Genomic DNA, 16,853 nt, shown 5'->3' on the forward strand with positions numbered 1-16,853 from the left:
TTGAAAAATTAACCCAGATATGACTTTTTTTGCGCGCTTAGTTCTTAGTAAAACTAATCTTGGTTTAGTTGCAGACTACATAGCCAGTGTACACATACCTAGCTCAGTATCAAATTTAGTTTATATAGTTTAACTAGCTTCTCTAGTTTGTTTGAAATGGAAAAAATTCCAATCACGTGTATTATTTACTGTGTATGTTAAATAGAGAAGTATGTACATTGCATATTTATTGTCCAGAGTTTTCAACCACTGGACCTCAACTTCATTGTTCATTGTTCACTGGGAAATCCATTGTAAACTATAAGAGATGCACTCTAATCAATGCAAATACTATAAGGTTATGTGAAAAAATATTTAAAGGAATCAGCAAAAATAGTAATACATAATTGCTAGGCAGCGGTCTATTGCAATTCATTAAGGATATACTGCTTGTATATTTAATAATATATATAAATGTTTTAATTAAATAAGCGATTTTCGGTACTAGGGCTGGAAAATTTTAATTACAACTATAGCTGCCATTTCGACCCTGGACAGCAATGCGTAGCTTTCAGCCTCCAATTAACGTCTGTAAAACTACTAAAACATCGTAGTGCGGTGAAAAATATTTGCCAATCATACTCAATTGACTCAGAACACTGCAGTTTATGATTTAATTAAGGGTAATATCAAAAAGTACTCGTGCAGTAATCAATTTAACAGGGTAATAAATTGAAGGATAGATACAACTAGACTGTAAGGACGCAAAATACGCGTAGGTACAACTAGACGTAGGGACCACTAGTCGTAGGGACAACTGGTCACATCCGTACAAGCTAGGTGATACTACTTGTCGGTGGGATACACGTCTAGTTGTACCTACGTCTAGTTGTACCTCCTAAAAATCTGCAGGTACAACTAGTCGGGTGTACCACCGTCTAGTCTACTTGTACCTACGACTAGTTGTCCCTAGGCCTCGAGGTACAAGTAGACGTAGGTACAACTAGACGGCGGGACAACGAGACGCGGTCCCGGGAAAACTTCAAAATCCCACCCTGTAAAATGTTTAAAATATCTCCTTAGACACATTCTTTCTGACATTAGCTTGCCAATGCCATTAACCCTTATTAATGGCAAGCGGTGGGAGAACCTATGGTATTTTATGAGTAAAATTACAAAAGTTGCAATAACTCTTGTTCCGTAATTTTGAAAGCAATGGGGGTTAAGCCAATGTGTTTAGAATTTTTAGAACTACAAAATACTAAATTTAAATCTAAAGTTCGTTCAAGCTTTTTTTAAATCTTTTTTATATTGAATCGTTATAAATAATAATTACTTTCCAAAAAATGTTCACTGCAAACTAACATTTTTGGGATCGAAAACATCAGCTCTCTTACGCTTCTATACCCACACATTTCTCAAACTTTGATTTTTTGGAAAAACGTGATACACTATATATTTTGCTGTATTAGAGCGATTCCTACAAGTTGTAACACTGCAGCCCACAATGGTGTAAAATAATTTAAAACTACTAACAGGGTAGGAGGGGGTAGGGGTGACTTATTTTTTTTTTAAACAACAACCCCTATTGAGTGACCCCTCATTTTGAAGGGCTTATAAAAAAAAACACAATGACGCAAACCCGAGGTGGATATCTCACCCCTAGCCAAAATGGCAGGTATGCCAAAACTTGAATCACTGTATGTGAAAAAGCACCAATTTGACAAATATGGAAACAAATCTGTATTTTAAAAATCGAAATAGATAGAAACATTCTGTTTGTGGAATTGATTGTTAACATAGATTCCGCAATTTTTTACATCAACAATATTTTTAAACCCCTTTAACAGGGTAGGAGGTGGGGGTGATTTATTTTTTTGATAACAAACCCTATTGAGTGACCCCTCATTTTTAAGGGTTTGTCAAATGAAATACAATGACGCAGGCCCGAGGTAGATATTTCATCCCTAGCCTAAATGGTGGGTATTCCAAAATTTGTTTTATGTGAAAAAGCACCCATTTTGGAATACCTGCCAATAAATCAAATATAATCAAAAAATAAAACAAAAATAAAATAAATCAAAGATGGAATCAAACATATACACTTGTGAATTAAATCAGAACGATAATCAAATTATAAAACCTATAGTGTACCACCAGGGGCCGCAATTTTACCCCTGGACTTTTACCCCTTCATGAGGTTAGCTCAAATACGGCCCGGATTTTTACCCCTTTGCCAGATATAGAAATTAGTGAGAATAATTCATTTTCTTCAAAATGAATTGTTTTTACACGTATACCGGTGATAAATTGTTTAAGAAATGTTCACCCAATTATCATTCAAATGGGCTACTCAGTTTGTTTACATAAATATTAACTAATAGTTGTCCCCAAAAGTCAAATCCTGAAATTTGAATATCAAAATTAAACAGCAAACCCTGTTTACTTATAGTTGAGATTACAAATAAATTACAATAGGCTACTTAAAATGTGTACTATTCAAATATAAATAAAATTAGAGTTTTGTCTGTACATTGCTTAGAATAATGAACTTTTTGGTTATTTTTACATTTCATAGGTCAGAGAAACCGAATCAAACCTTATCTCAATTTCTGTCTGTCTGTCTGTCTGTCTGTCTATCTGTCATTCTCTTGGTAACGCTAAAATACGCACTTTATTACAACTACTCCTCAATAACTATAGCACTGTCCCGCCTGAAACTTATTTTCCAAATACTATACATATATGAGATGGTTTTAGACGTATTTCATCGAATATGAGACAGTTAGATATTTAACAGTAAACCCTTGAAAATCAAGTTTTTGTCGATTTTTGACGTGGAATTTCTGGAAGCCCATGTTAACCTTATGAGAAATGAAATTATTGAATCTTAACAGCTGTTTCAATTAAACAAGTTGGTTCTGTTCTGTGATGTTCAATAGCATTAAAGTTACAAGGATTACCAACAGGGTGCAGCACTAGCACTATTATTTCTTTTACATTTATGACAACAGCTAATTTGCAACCTGGAGGCGAGTGAGCGTAGCGAACGAGCTAACCTGAAGGCAAGTGAGCGTAGCGAACGAGCTAACCTGAAGGAAAGTGAGCGCAGCGAACGAGCTCCAACATACAGGTGAGTGAGCGTAGCGAACGAACTTCAACCAGGACGTGATTGAGCCATGCAAACGAGATCAGATAGTAAAAATAAAAGTAAGCCTACCGTTATAGGATCGACCGGCAGACACAGAGGTAATTTAACCTTTTATTGATTGTCATACCGATCCGGAACAACAAAAAACAACATAAAATGAAGCTATGTATAATAGTTTGGCCAGCATATCTTAAAATATGCAAACCAACTGCTGTTCGTTATATAAGAAGGTTTCAACTGAATATTATAAGATCCCCGTGCGTAGAACGGGTACACAGCTAGTCAAAAATAAAATCAGAAAATTAAATGATTTCGCTAATTTATATACCTGCACAGGGGGTGTAAAATTCCGGGGGTAAAAACCACCAACTGTTGTATAATAGTTGTACATCTACAGTTGTATAAGCGCTAGTTATATGGACATTGGGGTAAAATTCAGGTTTTTTTGCCAATCTAATTTATCACGCTCTGTCTATTTTCATTAAACTCCCAAATCCACGGGGGTAAAATTCTGCCCGAGAACAAACTTTAGAGCGTTCAGATGACTACGTCATAGTGACGTCTGCTCTGCTCAGAGGGTAAAATTCGAAGGGGATAACATTCTGGCGACCCTGATGTGACGGCAGATGGCAAAAACTGGTTTGAATCTAATGGCCTCCTTTTGAACACCAGTAAAACCCAACAAACTCTCTTCCATACTTATAATAAGGTGTTAAGTGTGGAATGGAGTGAGATTATCTATGCATTTTTGTTCATCTTAGCTGTTTGTTTAGCCAGGATCATTTATTTAAAGCCCAATGGTCAAAGACAACTGGGTCCAGTTTTGAATCTTAAAAAATACTGACTTGTCTCAGGAAGGCAATCGCCTTTAAATTATTAAGTGAGCGCTATAACCAGTCAGCTACCCAGCCTTGGTACTTCATTGTATTAGATCAGTGGTCAGTTCAGTTCTCAATGGTGACCAAAGGTTTACCAAAAAGCTTTGTAGATCAATCAAGTATGAGGAAGGGGTGGGGGGGGGGTGAATTAAAACAGTCTTATTTTAATTTCCGTTTAATTTCTTTAAATGACTAAATTGGTGATAACATTGACCGCAATTTGTTTTTTTCAGTCGGAACTGACATTTTCGTTAGTAGTACGCTTAAACTTTTTCACATTAATTTAAATAAATAAAAAATAACAACACAGTACATGCAGTAGATAACTGAAATTCAGTCGACTGTGAGTCTCAGTCACATAAATAAATACTACCATAAAATTTTACTGCATGTTCTAGACAAAAAAGATAAAATCACAATGGAAACATGTCGTATTTTACATTAAGGAATAACCTCTTCCGTTCTATCATACACTTTATACAGTTATAAAAAACGGTTTCATCTCATTAAACCATAAACAAAATAATAAATTGTGTCTAGAGCGTGCGCCATCCGTATCACCCATTTTATTTATTTTACATAAATTAAATATAATATACATCGAATTACCGTACAAGCGATATCACCTCGAAGTCCGGCCACTTCCGTAGTCGCTGGGGCCGGACCTCGATGTCGGGAACCACAAATATTATCACAAAGTGTCCCACTTGCGGCAACTGAGAGCGGACGGTCGTACGCTTACATTTGTACTTAGTCGAAGGCAAATTTGAAATCCTCGGACCGCTAGGAATGTTTACTTTGGTGTCTTTTTATAGGCTTTGAGCTAAAATATGCGTGTTAATTTTAAATTAAAAGTAATTTCATAAATGTGAGAAAAACAAAAGGTAATACAGACACATTTGTCACTCAACCCGGCTACAATAAATTTATGACTGTAACACAGAGTTTGAGAATCGTTTGGGTTTAAACAAAAGTAATACAAACAACGATAGTTGGGTGGCTAAGAAGTAATGATTGTCGTGATCCGTAGTCCGGCGTGGCACACGACCGTCCGCATCTCTCAGGCCGAGACTCATCACTCACACAGTTCTGAGAGTTCTCCACAACACAATCTTCTAAAATAAATAACGAGAGCGGTCCATAAGTCAGTCCAGCCACTGTGATGTCCATCTTGTCCCCACCGCCCGCGCCCGCGACTCTTCCATAAAAGGCACTTTTAGAAAGCTAGGAAAACCAAGTGTTGGAGCTAAAAGATTGATTCTAAACTAATAAACGATACTAGGCCGCTGGCGTTGGGCGGTGCGTCCTTCCCTTAAACAATACAGATAATAACAACTGAATAAATTCTATATTAAACACTGCATATATATAATTATGGATATTATACTGAAAGACTCTGAATAATGGGCAATGGTTGTGTGCCAATGAAAAGTTGTTTTAATATACGAGGTTAATTTTAAAGTAGAGAACCAATACAAGACAAAATGTTTTTAGAACTAGGACTTATGATGCACAGTTAAAAAGTCAAAATAACAAAAGAAAACTTTTGATTGAAAATAAAATAGCGTGGGAAAGAAGGCGAGTCTCCTTTTCAAACCAGGATAGAAGATGAGCTACAAATCTGTATACCCGTAAATGTGTGATTTCAGTTACTACTTTACTGGAATAGTTGCTTGTTCAAGGAAACATCTATTTCCTAAGAGAAAAATTCTCTGACACATCCACTACCCACCTATCCAGAGCTGTATCCTGAACTACTATGCTGGAATAAATAATATATTTATATATAATATTGATATAAATCCTATTCTCGAGCCTATGGTGAAAATATTGTTAAACCAATGTTGAAGATATTGCACGGTGAGGGAGGAAGCAGAAGTGCAGTGTAAAGAATTACCGGTATGCAGCCTCGTTGCCGTCCGAAACTAATAAAAAATTAACTCAATAGTAAATATACAAGGTTATTGAGGCTACATATCGATACTTGTAAAATAAATCATACTTTGCAAAGTGCTAAATATTTATGTAACAAGCTATTGGAAGAACTGAAAGCTCAGACAGCAACGAACAAATTGATTGGAATCACAATTTAGTCCAGATTGAGGTCAGTTTGTCTTTGGTTTAACAAAATAGAACCAGCTATTTTGAACACAGAAATTAAGTCACTTGTCTTAACACAATGTTGACGCTTGAATGCATTTTTTGGTCAATTAAATAAACAAATGATAAAAATACAGACTATAAAGCACAGCACGAACTGAGTCGACTACGGCCTTTTTAAAATGTTAAGATACACGTAATCAAATGAGACGCCGCGCACTACACCGGTCCAGCTTGCCCTTTACAGAGCAATTCGGTTTCGGCGTCGGACGGTCCTAGGAGCGACTGAGGCCTTCCGCCGAATCGGCAAACTGAAAATGAATTGACGATTTTGATAATCCTGTTTATGAAACTTGGAATGTGGTGGTCTTAATGAATCTTATATCACTAAAAAACTCCACCAGTTGTAGAATGTTTAAATTGTAAAATTTTTCAATTGTTTACCACCTAAATTGGACGTTCGTGTAACAACCTTACTCCATGTCTCCATGTAAGTTTTTTGTTACTTTTTAAGATATGCAATTTGGTATACAAAATGTTTTGTGTACACTGACAGCAACACTAGAATGGTGAACTCGAGGTTGTGACGTTTTTCCGCCTGGTGTCGAATGGAGAAGACCAGTGCAGTAAACCGCTGGAGCCAGGTACGTAAGGCCGAGTTGTAGTCGACTCAGTGCGTACCGTGCTTTAAGATATATAGTTTAAAAGTCTAAATGTAAAAACCTAATCAAAGCTGTATTTTTTAGGATTAGGATCATACATTTTCTTAAATTTATTCCTGAGTAAAAACCTTGGATCTTTATCAACCATTGTATCACACTGTAAAACGTTTTAAACTGAATGCCGTTCCACAAATTCCAATTAACTGAATAATACTTAAATACACCAAACAATCAACATTGTACAAAGTAGAAATAGAAACAAATAAAAATTCCACAATTAATTAATGAAATAAAAATAAATAACAGACGGCAACCCTTGATTATCATCATATAGCCTATCACAGACACACTTCTATGGACAAATGATCAGCCTAACTTTAACAATTGAACTAAGTGTAAAATAGGCTAAGGCATTGTCCACTGCAAAATGTTCCTACTTAAACATTGAAATTAGCTTCTAACAGTATTATCAATAAATCTACATTAAGTTTATGTGTAGTATTATGCATATTAGGATTGATTCTATTTGTATATACATCTGTATAACAATTCTTCCCTTTTATAGTGACATAACAAATATTAAAAGAGATTTTGACTACAATATACAGTTTATAATAAATGAATAAACTACGAATAAACATAAATGATAACATTCATAGAATGAATCACACAAGAAGAAGACTAGTGAATCAGCCAAGTATATATTTGTTTTAAAATATAGATATTTTGTCAGAATAATCTGTTAGGATATTGACTTTCTATGTCTGTTACATACTTTTACTTTACATCTTTTAGAGAAGTGGCTCTTCAACCATGAATTTGACAATGGAAACAAGAAGAATGGAAGTGGAGAACCTATTAGAAGCCTATGTCTTTCACTCCAATGAGTGCTTAATATATTTATGATTTTGATTGTGAAAGTAAAAGTACAATTTGACATTGGTCAGGTAACAGTGGTTTAGTCATATAGACAAATATTTCAGGACTAAATTAAGAAAGTGTTGAATGTTATACCAATTTGAATGTATCCATTCATTATACACTATACAATAATACAATAAAATATAAAACTAGCACAACAGTTACTGGTAAATATAAAGGACAACAACTGTTTCAAATAACTAAATCAAATAAAATAATCAATTACAATTATAATACTGAAAAAAGTACAGATAATATAGTAAATCCAATAGAATGGATTTGGTATCGTTGAACACCTTCAGTGGTAACAACTTAAACAACATCCTCGGTTTGTTCATTATCAATTTCTAACCTCAACATTTTCATTTGAAAACCACTATACACATTATTATGTAGGCACATTCATTCAAATGGAGACATTTTGCAGTGGAATGGACAGTTCAAATCTCCATTGATGTTTGTAAAGACGCAAAATTAGGTTACTATTCTATCTTAGTTACCTTGTCTGAACTGGGTTAACATTATTTCTGTCTGTTAACTCCAATCAATAATTAATTTTTTTTAGTAGGATCAGCTAGATTTGATTGCTAGAAATGTATTGTAAGTGGAATAAAAAGTACAGAAGATAGTAGCGTGTGGTACAGAGCTGTTATGGCCGAATATTTTCAGGGTTAAAAATATTGTCTACTGTTTAGGCAGGAGTAAATCCTCCACAAATAGGAATAAAATAAAAACTAAAATGTATAATACTGATAATATAGATTTAAGCAGAGGTGTATATCCTCTGCAATACAGGTTATACAATTTAATTTCACTCAGAAACAAGATTTGACCTGAGACCTAACGTTGCAGCTACAAACATCAGGAGTGAGTTTCATACCAGTTGTACATTATCCTAATTAATCTATCAACTCTGAGTCGTAACAATTGAGCTAAAAACAGCATTTGCAAACTATTCATAAACATTTCCGTTGCCAGTGTTTTTACGTCGCTCTGACAAGATTCAGCAAATCTGGTGAAAAATTATACCTACAATTCGATAATGTTTTTCTAGTTTTTAGATTTCAATTTAACAAAAAATTACTTTTAAGAATTCTGTGCACAAAGTAGACTGCCCGAAAAAATAAATCTGCTACGAAACTAAACACAACATCCAAAAGGCTAGCCAAGAATTACAAAGATGGAATGGATCGTTCGCCAGCGGATGATAGAGAGAAGGCGAGGTGGCCTAGAGAGGCGATGGCGAGGGGCGAGGTGGAGGCTTGGGGGCGGGGGGATGTGGTGGGTCCGCGACGGAACTGTTGGATAACCTCTGTCGTGTGGGAACTATCACAGCCGGTAAGTGTGGTGGTGGAGGGTACCTGAAAACACAAAACACAGGTCAACATTCTAGCCTGTACGTACATAACTGTTCAATGGATTTAAAATTTTTGTATATTAATTTGTATAATTGTATAATAATTTCTTTTAAGGAAGTCTCACACAAAATTAATTATTAGGTGTATTAAATATTTAGTAAATAGAAATTTTCCACATGTACTTTAGTACTACAATGCTTTTTTGTACTAAGTTATTGGGTGTATTCATATTGCTAACCTAGAGCAGAGAAGCAAGATACCAACAGTGCGCCTATAGCTCTTGGTATGTTGGGGCGGAAATGTACTCGTACCGAGCTAGGAAGAGCCTGAACGGCGATGGCCATATAGCATTTTGTACAGCAGTTGTAGCGCACAGGTCCTTCCTGCAGCGTAAGTGCTGTAGTACGTGATGGCAAGGGAGAAAGGAGAGCGGAAGGCGATAACAAATAGTATTTGCTATAGACACAACTTAAGTGTAGGACTACCATTGAACGTATCCTCTGTATCTTACTTCTCTGTCTAGTGGTTAGTGTCTCGGACTTTGACATCCCTTTGGAGTAAATTTGGAGTTGTCAACAATAAAAATTAACGGAGGGAAGAATTTGATTCCCGGTACATCCACAAAACTTTAATGGGTTTGGACCACTTTCCCATAATAACATTTAATCTCACGTTGACTTCAGTTAAAATTCCACTGGCATAGAAATACAAAAACTGGAAGTGTGAAACAATGGTTTTGATTCATGGGTCAACATCCTACAAATGATAGTAGTGATTTTCTAATGGTGGATGTAGCACATACTTTTAAAATTGTTACCACTGAGCGTAAAATGGTTTTAGAAACAGAAATGAATCAGTTTAGTTCTAAAAACTCATGCGGTCATGAGAAAGTCAACTGAATGTTAAAAATACCCCCGTCGCAGCAAACCAGCTGATCAAGCAAATTTCCATTTGCCTGTGATGATCTCCATATGGCCATTGTAAATAGTCACAATATTACTGAGATAACAATGTTACAGTCAGATTAAATGAGGAGTTGGACTTGCCAAGGTTGGATAAGTGGGTTACTGACTGTATATGTTTTTTATAGCTCTACAAGATGGTTTGGAAAGAAACTGCAACATTTTATATTTTGAGTGTTAAAAATTGGGAAACCCCATTTTCACCCCATAAAACCCCGTTCTCATAGTCCGAACATGCTGATAGTAAACTCGTTAAATAAATGTAGGTTTACAAGTTTTTGTGGTAGTCGACATAAATAACTTACATAATGATATATACATGAATTTGGACGGATGATGTTTTTGGCCTCTGGCAACATCAGAACGATAAAGCAAAGAGGTCCTGGTTTAGGTATTACCAAAAGGGGTAAAAAACCCCTGGTTAGTGGTCCACCCCACATTAGTAGTGTTTACATTGTCTTAGCAATAGCTTATCCCCTATATGGGAAATTAGCTAAAAACAATAGTAATAATACTGTACCATAGATAAAAGGAGTATTACTAGCAAACTGTATGTGACAAAGTTACATAGAACAAACAATGATTAAATTGCACTCCAAAACAGATTTGACTCAAAGCAATAATAATGGACCAGAGGGTAAAAGCATCAAAACAACTGCTGGCATCTGTGACCCAAGGTCATATACAATGTTGTAATGCAACTCCAGTCACTTGACAATAAGTGATGGAGAAATATGGACAATGTGTTTAACCCTTTGACCACAATGTAATGTTGCTATGGTTGCAACTTGAAGTAAAATTAATTGTCAAAAGGAACTTGTCATGTGGTCAGTTATTAACTGTCAGAAATAGCAAAATCTAGGCTACAATGCAATAGTATTGATTAAAACAGTTGAACAGTGGATTGTCGATTGTATGGTTTTCAATCAATAAATCCGTGAACATTTAGAGTAAAGAGATAACGTAATACAATTTTTGCACCCTTCTGAAAGTCTTCATTTATGTTAACCCATTATATTTTAACCCCCCCCCCCTCCAATCGTGCGGAAATGGGACAGGTGGCAATAATAATAACGTTTCTAATAAGTTTATTTTGAACTAATCATGTATTGTGCACAACACAGAGGTCGGCCCCCAAAGTATTCTTCATACCGGTGATGATTATCCACCCCCCCCCCCCAAATCACGGAAAGGGGCCTAAGACTAACGGGGCGTAAGATATTGTTACAGTAACTCCCCCTTTCTTTAAAGAAGATTGTAACTTTATTGCTCTACTAATTAAACTAAAGTTAGTTTTACAGTAAATGTGCCTTAGCTAACTTCAATCATTAGAGCACAAACCCACATGGAGAATGCAACATGTCAAGACTTGTTTGTTGTCTATGAAATACTTTGCTACTGCCAAGTTATGATTTGTATTTGTTGCAGAACAAATTCCCTGACATAATCCTGTCCCCAGTGGCATTTTTTTTTTATTACGGCTAAGATAAAGAGGGGGCCTGGGGGCAGAGCCACCATAGCGAGCCAAAGGCGAGTATCTCTTCTACACTGGAGCAAGGTTTTACTTCTCTCGAATTAACAATACTCAAGATAGTTACAAGTTCAATTCCTGATACACCCGTCCATATGGGTTTGGACCACTTTCCAAAAAAGTGTTGAGCATTATTCTCTTTCATATTCTCTAAAAATATTCCAACAGTGTAGCAAGAAAAAAGAATAGTGTAGGCTTGCATATAGCATAAATAACTATAGCCAACAAGCCCACATTACAAAATCGGCTTTGAATATGTCCATAAAATGAGTTCCTGCTGCATTTGTATCTTTCTTTGTGAACACAATTAATTGTTTGCAGGAAGAGATAAAAAAGAGATATTCTATATCTTCAATTACGAAAATAAGTTTCTCCTAGGCATCTGGATAATGGAGACTGGAGAGATTGCATTATTATCAAGCCCACTATTTGTATAGGCCTTTCTCACCTACTAGACATGGAGTGGCATCTGACGACACCGTGACTCCACTCGCTAGATGTGTGGGAGGAGGAGCCTAGAGACAAAAGCCCCGCGGAACTCGACCGATAAGGTGGCGGACTCTCACCGTCAAACACCGTCCGGTTCGGAGGCGCTCGGATACATTTCTGGTAGATTTCGCTCTCCTGCAATCACACAATGTTGTTTAGTTAATTCATTCAAGTGTAGACAAGGATATTTAGGTACAAAAGCCAATTGGGGTGTCGACACGATGAAATATTGTGTTTTGCGTCTCTTTTTGTGTCTTCAATGTGCACTATAGCTTACCCGGACCTTTTCCCACTTAATCTAGCTGGTATCACCCCTTTTGTTAAGGTGTTATACTAGATTAACTTACTCCATTACAAGATAATGTATAATTTCATTTAAATATACTAAACTTAGCCTAGTATAATGATTTAAGTAAAATGTTGTAATGTATCTATTAACTTCTAAAATGACTTTTCAGGCAAGCGATATAGCTGGTTAATTCATAAACCAGTACGTGATGGGGTTTGTTTTGACTGCAAATTTAGGTGTGACATAACATTGATGTAAATTACGCTTGTAAAGGCGTTCTAAACTCAAATAAAAAATAAAAAAAAAACTGTTAAATATACAAGTTTTAATAACATTTTTTTGAAATTGATTATGGTTTTTTATTTTAAGTGGTCATAATTTTGCTTACTATTCATTTCAAATGCAATACCTTGAAAATGAAATACAAAGGAAAATACATTTGGTGTCCAGGCATAGAGAACTTAAATAACATAACATAACTGAAAAAGACACTCCCTCTGGATAAGCTACAGGTTGAAATGGTATCCTTATACATACATGTCTCAATATAGAAATATCCAACCACCAGTCTCCCTCACAATACATAACAAGTATTTTCAGATGCTTCCTTAGGTCAGTTAAAACAAGACTGGGCTGGGGTGATCTGTTCGAACTACACTTTACTTTGTGCATATCTTCCTGACAAACTCTCACAAAGGTGGCTGAGGCCATTGTCACTTCACATAAACATTTGGCATCCGTGCAAAGTGTGCTTTGACCCTGGTTTATTCTCAATTTATTATTTGATCATTTGGCCGCTACTGCTAACTAAATGCTACGTCCCGAGGCTGCAAAGTTGTGCAAATTGATGCTGATTAGCATTTTTCATCGCAACAGAGTTGCAAAGTTTGCCAGATCAATTGTTTGAAAACATTTATTGTTTCTCCTTGTTGTCGATTGCTATAGAGAGACTACTCCATGACTGGCAGTAGGTGATTTATTAATGACAAAACCCTATTAAATTGATTTGCAAAATTTTACATTTTTCTAAGCTAAAAGATACCAACAATTTTATAGAGGTTGGTAGGCTACTCGTAATTTAGATTATAAATACAAATTGAGATGAGGACAGTATTGGGGAAATTTTAATCTGAAAAGATGAGTGCAGAATGGAGCGAGATGCCTCGTATCCTAACCTGGTACAAAACCTAATTCAGTGTAATAAGTTTGGTGTAATGAAAGTATGATGTCAGAAAACAAAACACTTTTTGAGCACAACAGAAAGCTCAGAACTTGAAAATATCATATCTTAGTTTAAATTTCAACTTTATGTACTGTATTTTTAAGTAATTATTGATGATTTATTGTTTTAACAATTGGCTTTTGTACAGGAGATTTGATGTTGGAGTCCTTAGACTCAAATATAACAAATAAATAAATAATAATAACAGTTATAATGTCTTTGAATTTTCACAAAATTATCGAAATAATGAAATAATATAAGATCTTAAAGAAACAAATGCAAAATGTTCAAACTAATATTCAAATAGAAAATTTAAACCAGCAATTAAACAACAAAAGTATTAAACTCGGCAATAAACCAAAATGGAAGACATTAATTCTTCTTCATCCTAGTTTTGAACATCATGCCATAAACTCCAGATTATGATGCCATAATCAAAGTAATGGAACTCTACAGAAACTGTTCACTTAAACCAGTGATCATAAATCTGAGTCTGCAGCTAAGTAAATTAAATTGGAATAATTAGGAAAAATATCAACTAAAACAGTTGAAATCTGTGGCCAGGCTGCATGAGTGCTCAAGGGTATAAAAATAATGTAATTACTGAGCGTTTATCATGGAGGATTATTGGATGACATAAAGTTGCACTCTCAGGTCGTTATAATGACTTAGTGCACTGCAAATAAACTGGCTTAACTCTGTGAAATAAGTGTGGCTGCCATTGTGAATATTCTTACTATTTTGCATTTCAACCTGAGAGGTAAAATTTGCTGGGTTAGAAAATTTTACGTATCTCTTACACTTATATAAGTCATAAATCTCTTACACTTTTTCTCTCTAATCTCTATACCTTTATATATCTACTAATATAATTAAAATAATAGGATGTCATAAAAGTTTTTTTACCTGTGTCATAGTTGTTCCTTGGTAGGTTTAATCCATAAAGTAGTCGATAAATATTATCAAATAACTTCTTGATCAGCATTGTACGTGTTATTAAATTTACAGAAAGTAAATAAAAGAAACGTCTTATAACACTTAAAACATATATTTACGCTTATACTGTTACTCACAAGACAGTATATACAAAAAAGATGGTAAGTGGTAATAGATTTCGATTGGACACTCCAATCATCGTCAGACCCAAAAGGGGAACCCATCTTTTTTGTATTTTAAATTAAGTAAATTTTACTGTCTTGTGAGTAACAGTATAAGCGTAAATATATGTTTATGTGTTATAAGACATTTCTTATTTTACTTTCCATAAGTATTATCGCCAAAGAAAATTTCTGAATTCCATTGAGAAATGCTAGAGAGTGAATATTCTATACTGTATATAATTTGTGACTTTAAATATACTGAATTGGCAAAGTATGGTTTGTAAATAGAGAAAACCTCAGTGGGTACACAAAACTACATTTAGCGAATTTCTCATAGGAAATAAGCTGTTACTGAGTACTCATGGTAAGACCTGGACACGGACCGATACGGACAGATTTAATTTTTTGTTTTGATGTCCCTAGAGACCAAAAAACACCACCCGTTCAAATTCATAATATGTTATGTATATATGTGTGTGTGTGTGTGTGTGTGTGTATCCGTTAGCTCGAGCAAAAATGATCTGATTTTGATGAAATTTGGTATAAATGTGTAAGCCTATATTTATTCAGACGAGTTTGCAAACCAGCATGATTGGACAATGTGAACGAGGGTTTAGAGGGGGTTTTATGGGGTAAGAATTGGTTGTTCCCATTTTTTTACCCCAAAAAATCAAATTTAGCAACTTATAAGAAATAAGATATTTATTTTCCCATTTTTTACGTTACACTACTAGTCATGGCATGATACTAAGGATGAGAAACATACTTATAAAAGAATAACTGTTATGTTATATAAAACAAAATTTGATTTTAAAGTTAATTACAGTAGCCACATACCTACATGTTCAAACTAAATTTTTACTTTAGGAAAAACTTCTTTCCAAACCATTTTCTAGAGCTTAAAAAGGCAAATAATTTAGTACGGTATATGAAGTGCTATTGCCTAAAGGTTGAGGAGAAAATTCCAATTGTAAATTTAAAATTCCCATGTATGGAGAATAAGTAAATTGTTGTAGTTTGCTTGTTTATGAACATATTTTGATGAAATTTTGAAAATACATTCATTTCACACTAAACTTTTTTATTAAAAAAAAAAAAACTTTTACCCTCCCTCTGTTGCAGCAAACCTAAGTACTCGTAAACTAATGCTATTTAAATAGGGAATAAATGTGATATTTTTAAGGATTCATTTTAATGAGATCCAATTAGGCAAATGAAAACTCGCTTAGTCTGCAGGTTTGCTGAGGCGGGGGTATTTTATTTATACTGAAGGTTAGGTTAAGGTGGTAGGTTAGGTTTTAATACTATAAAGACATGTTAAAAGAAACTAACAAACGTTCCCAGGCTCGATTTGGGGGGGAACACAGCGGAATGGAGTTCCATTACCTCTCTATCGGAAAGATAAAAATATTGGCATAAAAAGGTACTGTACTAGGTTATAGTTCCGGCACCTGATTTTTTACAAATCGAGCACTGAAGGTTCCTTTATATATAATCATGCATTCAATTTTAAAATGTATACTAACTTAATATATTAAGTCTGCAGAACTTCAACAATTTATGTAGTCTTTTCAGAATATTACGAGCGCAAAGATTGGTAAAAGTTCATACTAGATATGTGTTAAATCTGTGATAATAGTTTCTCATTATATTGTATCTGCTGTACGCATCCAACCCTACATCAAATACAATAGGTATATGTTTATTAGCAAAGGAACGGAAATGTTTCATGGAAACCAATAACATAAATACCAGGTGGAAAAGTTGTTACGAGACTGAGAATATGAACAGAGTAGACATATTGAAATAAATGGCGGCAGTAAAACTCATCTTGAATAACACATAGCAAGTTGACAAATAGAAAGAGCGAACGCAACACTGTTGCTTCTAAGTATATTTAGACCTGCAGTTTGGAACGGGGATATAAATCCACTATAACAAGGCCAATTAGAATTCTTCAACCCGATCATTCGAGAGAGAAGTGTTATAATTTTTGTCTTCTGGAATTAGAGAAGAATAAAACGGACATGATGCCAGCCAAGGAGCATCTGGTAGCCACAAACCGACGGCGTTGTCACTATAAAGTAACTACACGATGTAATCTGACAATGCAACCCACGTGGTCAGATCTTGGCCCTTGCTCTGCTCAGTGCTCAGTCTAAAATACCATCAAATGCATTCCTTTAGCACAACCACCTCAAACACTGCACT

The 16,853-nt window shown here is 35.0% G+C and overlaps 1 protein-coding gene across 1 annotated transcript in view; it reads right to left on the reverse strand.

The window, feature by feature from the left end:
• Positions 1-4,167: 4,167 nt before the first annotated feature.
• LOC129003743 (protein TMEPAI-like) overlaps positions 4,168-16,853 on the reverse strand; it is a 41,151-nt gene continuing 28,465 nt past the window's right edge. The window contains exons 3-4 of the mRNA XM_054432039.1: positions 11,991-12,166; positions 4,168-9,052 (exon numbers count right to left, since the gene is read on the reverse strand). Coding sequence (XP_054288014.1) covers positions 8,920-9,052; positions 11,991-12,166 — 309 coding nt within the window. The 3' untranslated portion in view covers positions 4,168-8,919. The remainder of the gene's footprint in view (positions 9,053-11,990; positions 12,167-16,853) is intronic.

The sequence above is a fragment of the Macrosteles quadrilineatus genome, unplaced genomic scaffold (genome assembly GCF_028750875.1).
Source record: "Macrosteles quadrilineatus isolate MER2022 unplaced genomic scaffold, UCM_ALF_1.0 Scaffold_9__3_contigs__length_116548681, whole genome shotgun sequence".
NCBI lineage: Eukaryota > Metazoa > Arthropoda > Insecta > Hemiptera > Cicadellidae > Macrosteles > Macrosteles quadrilineatus.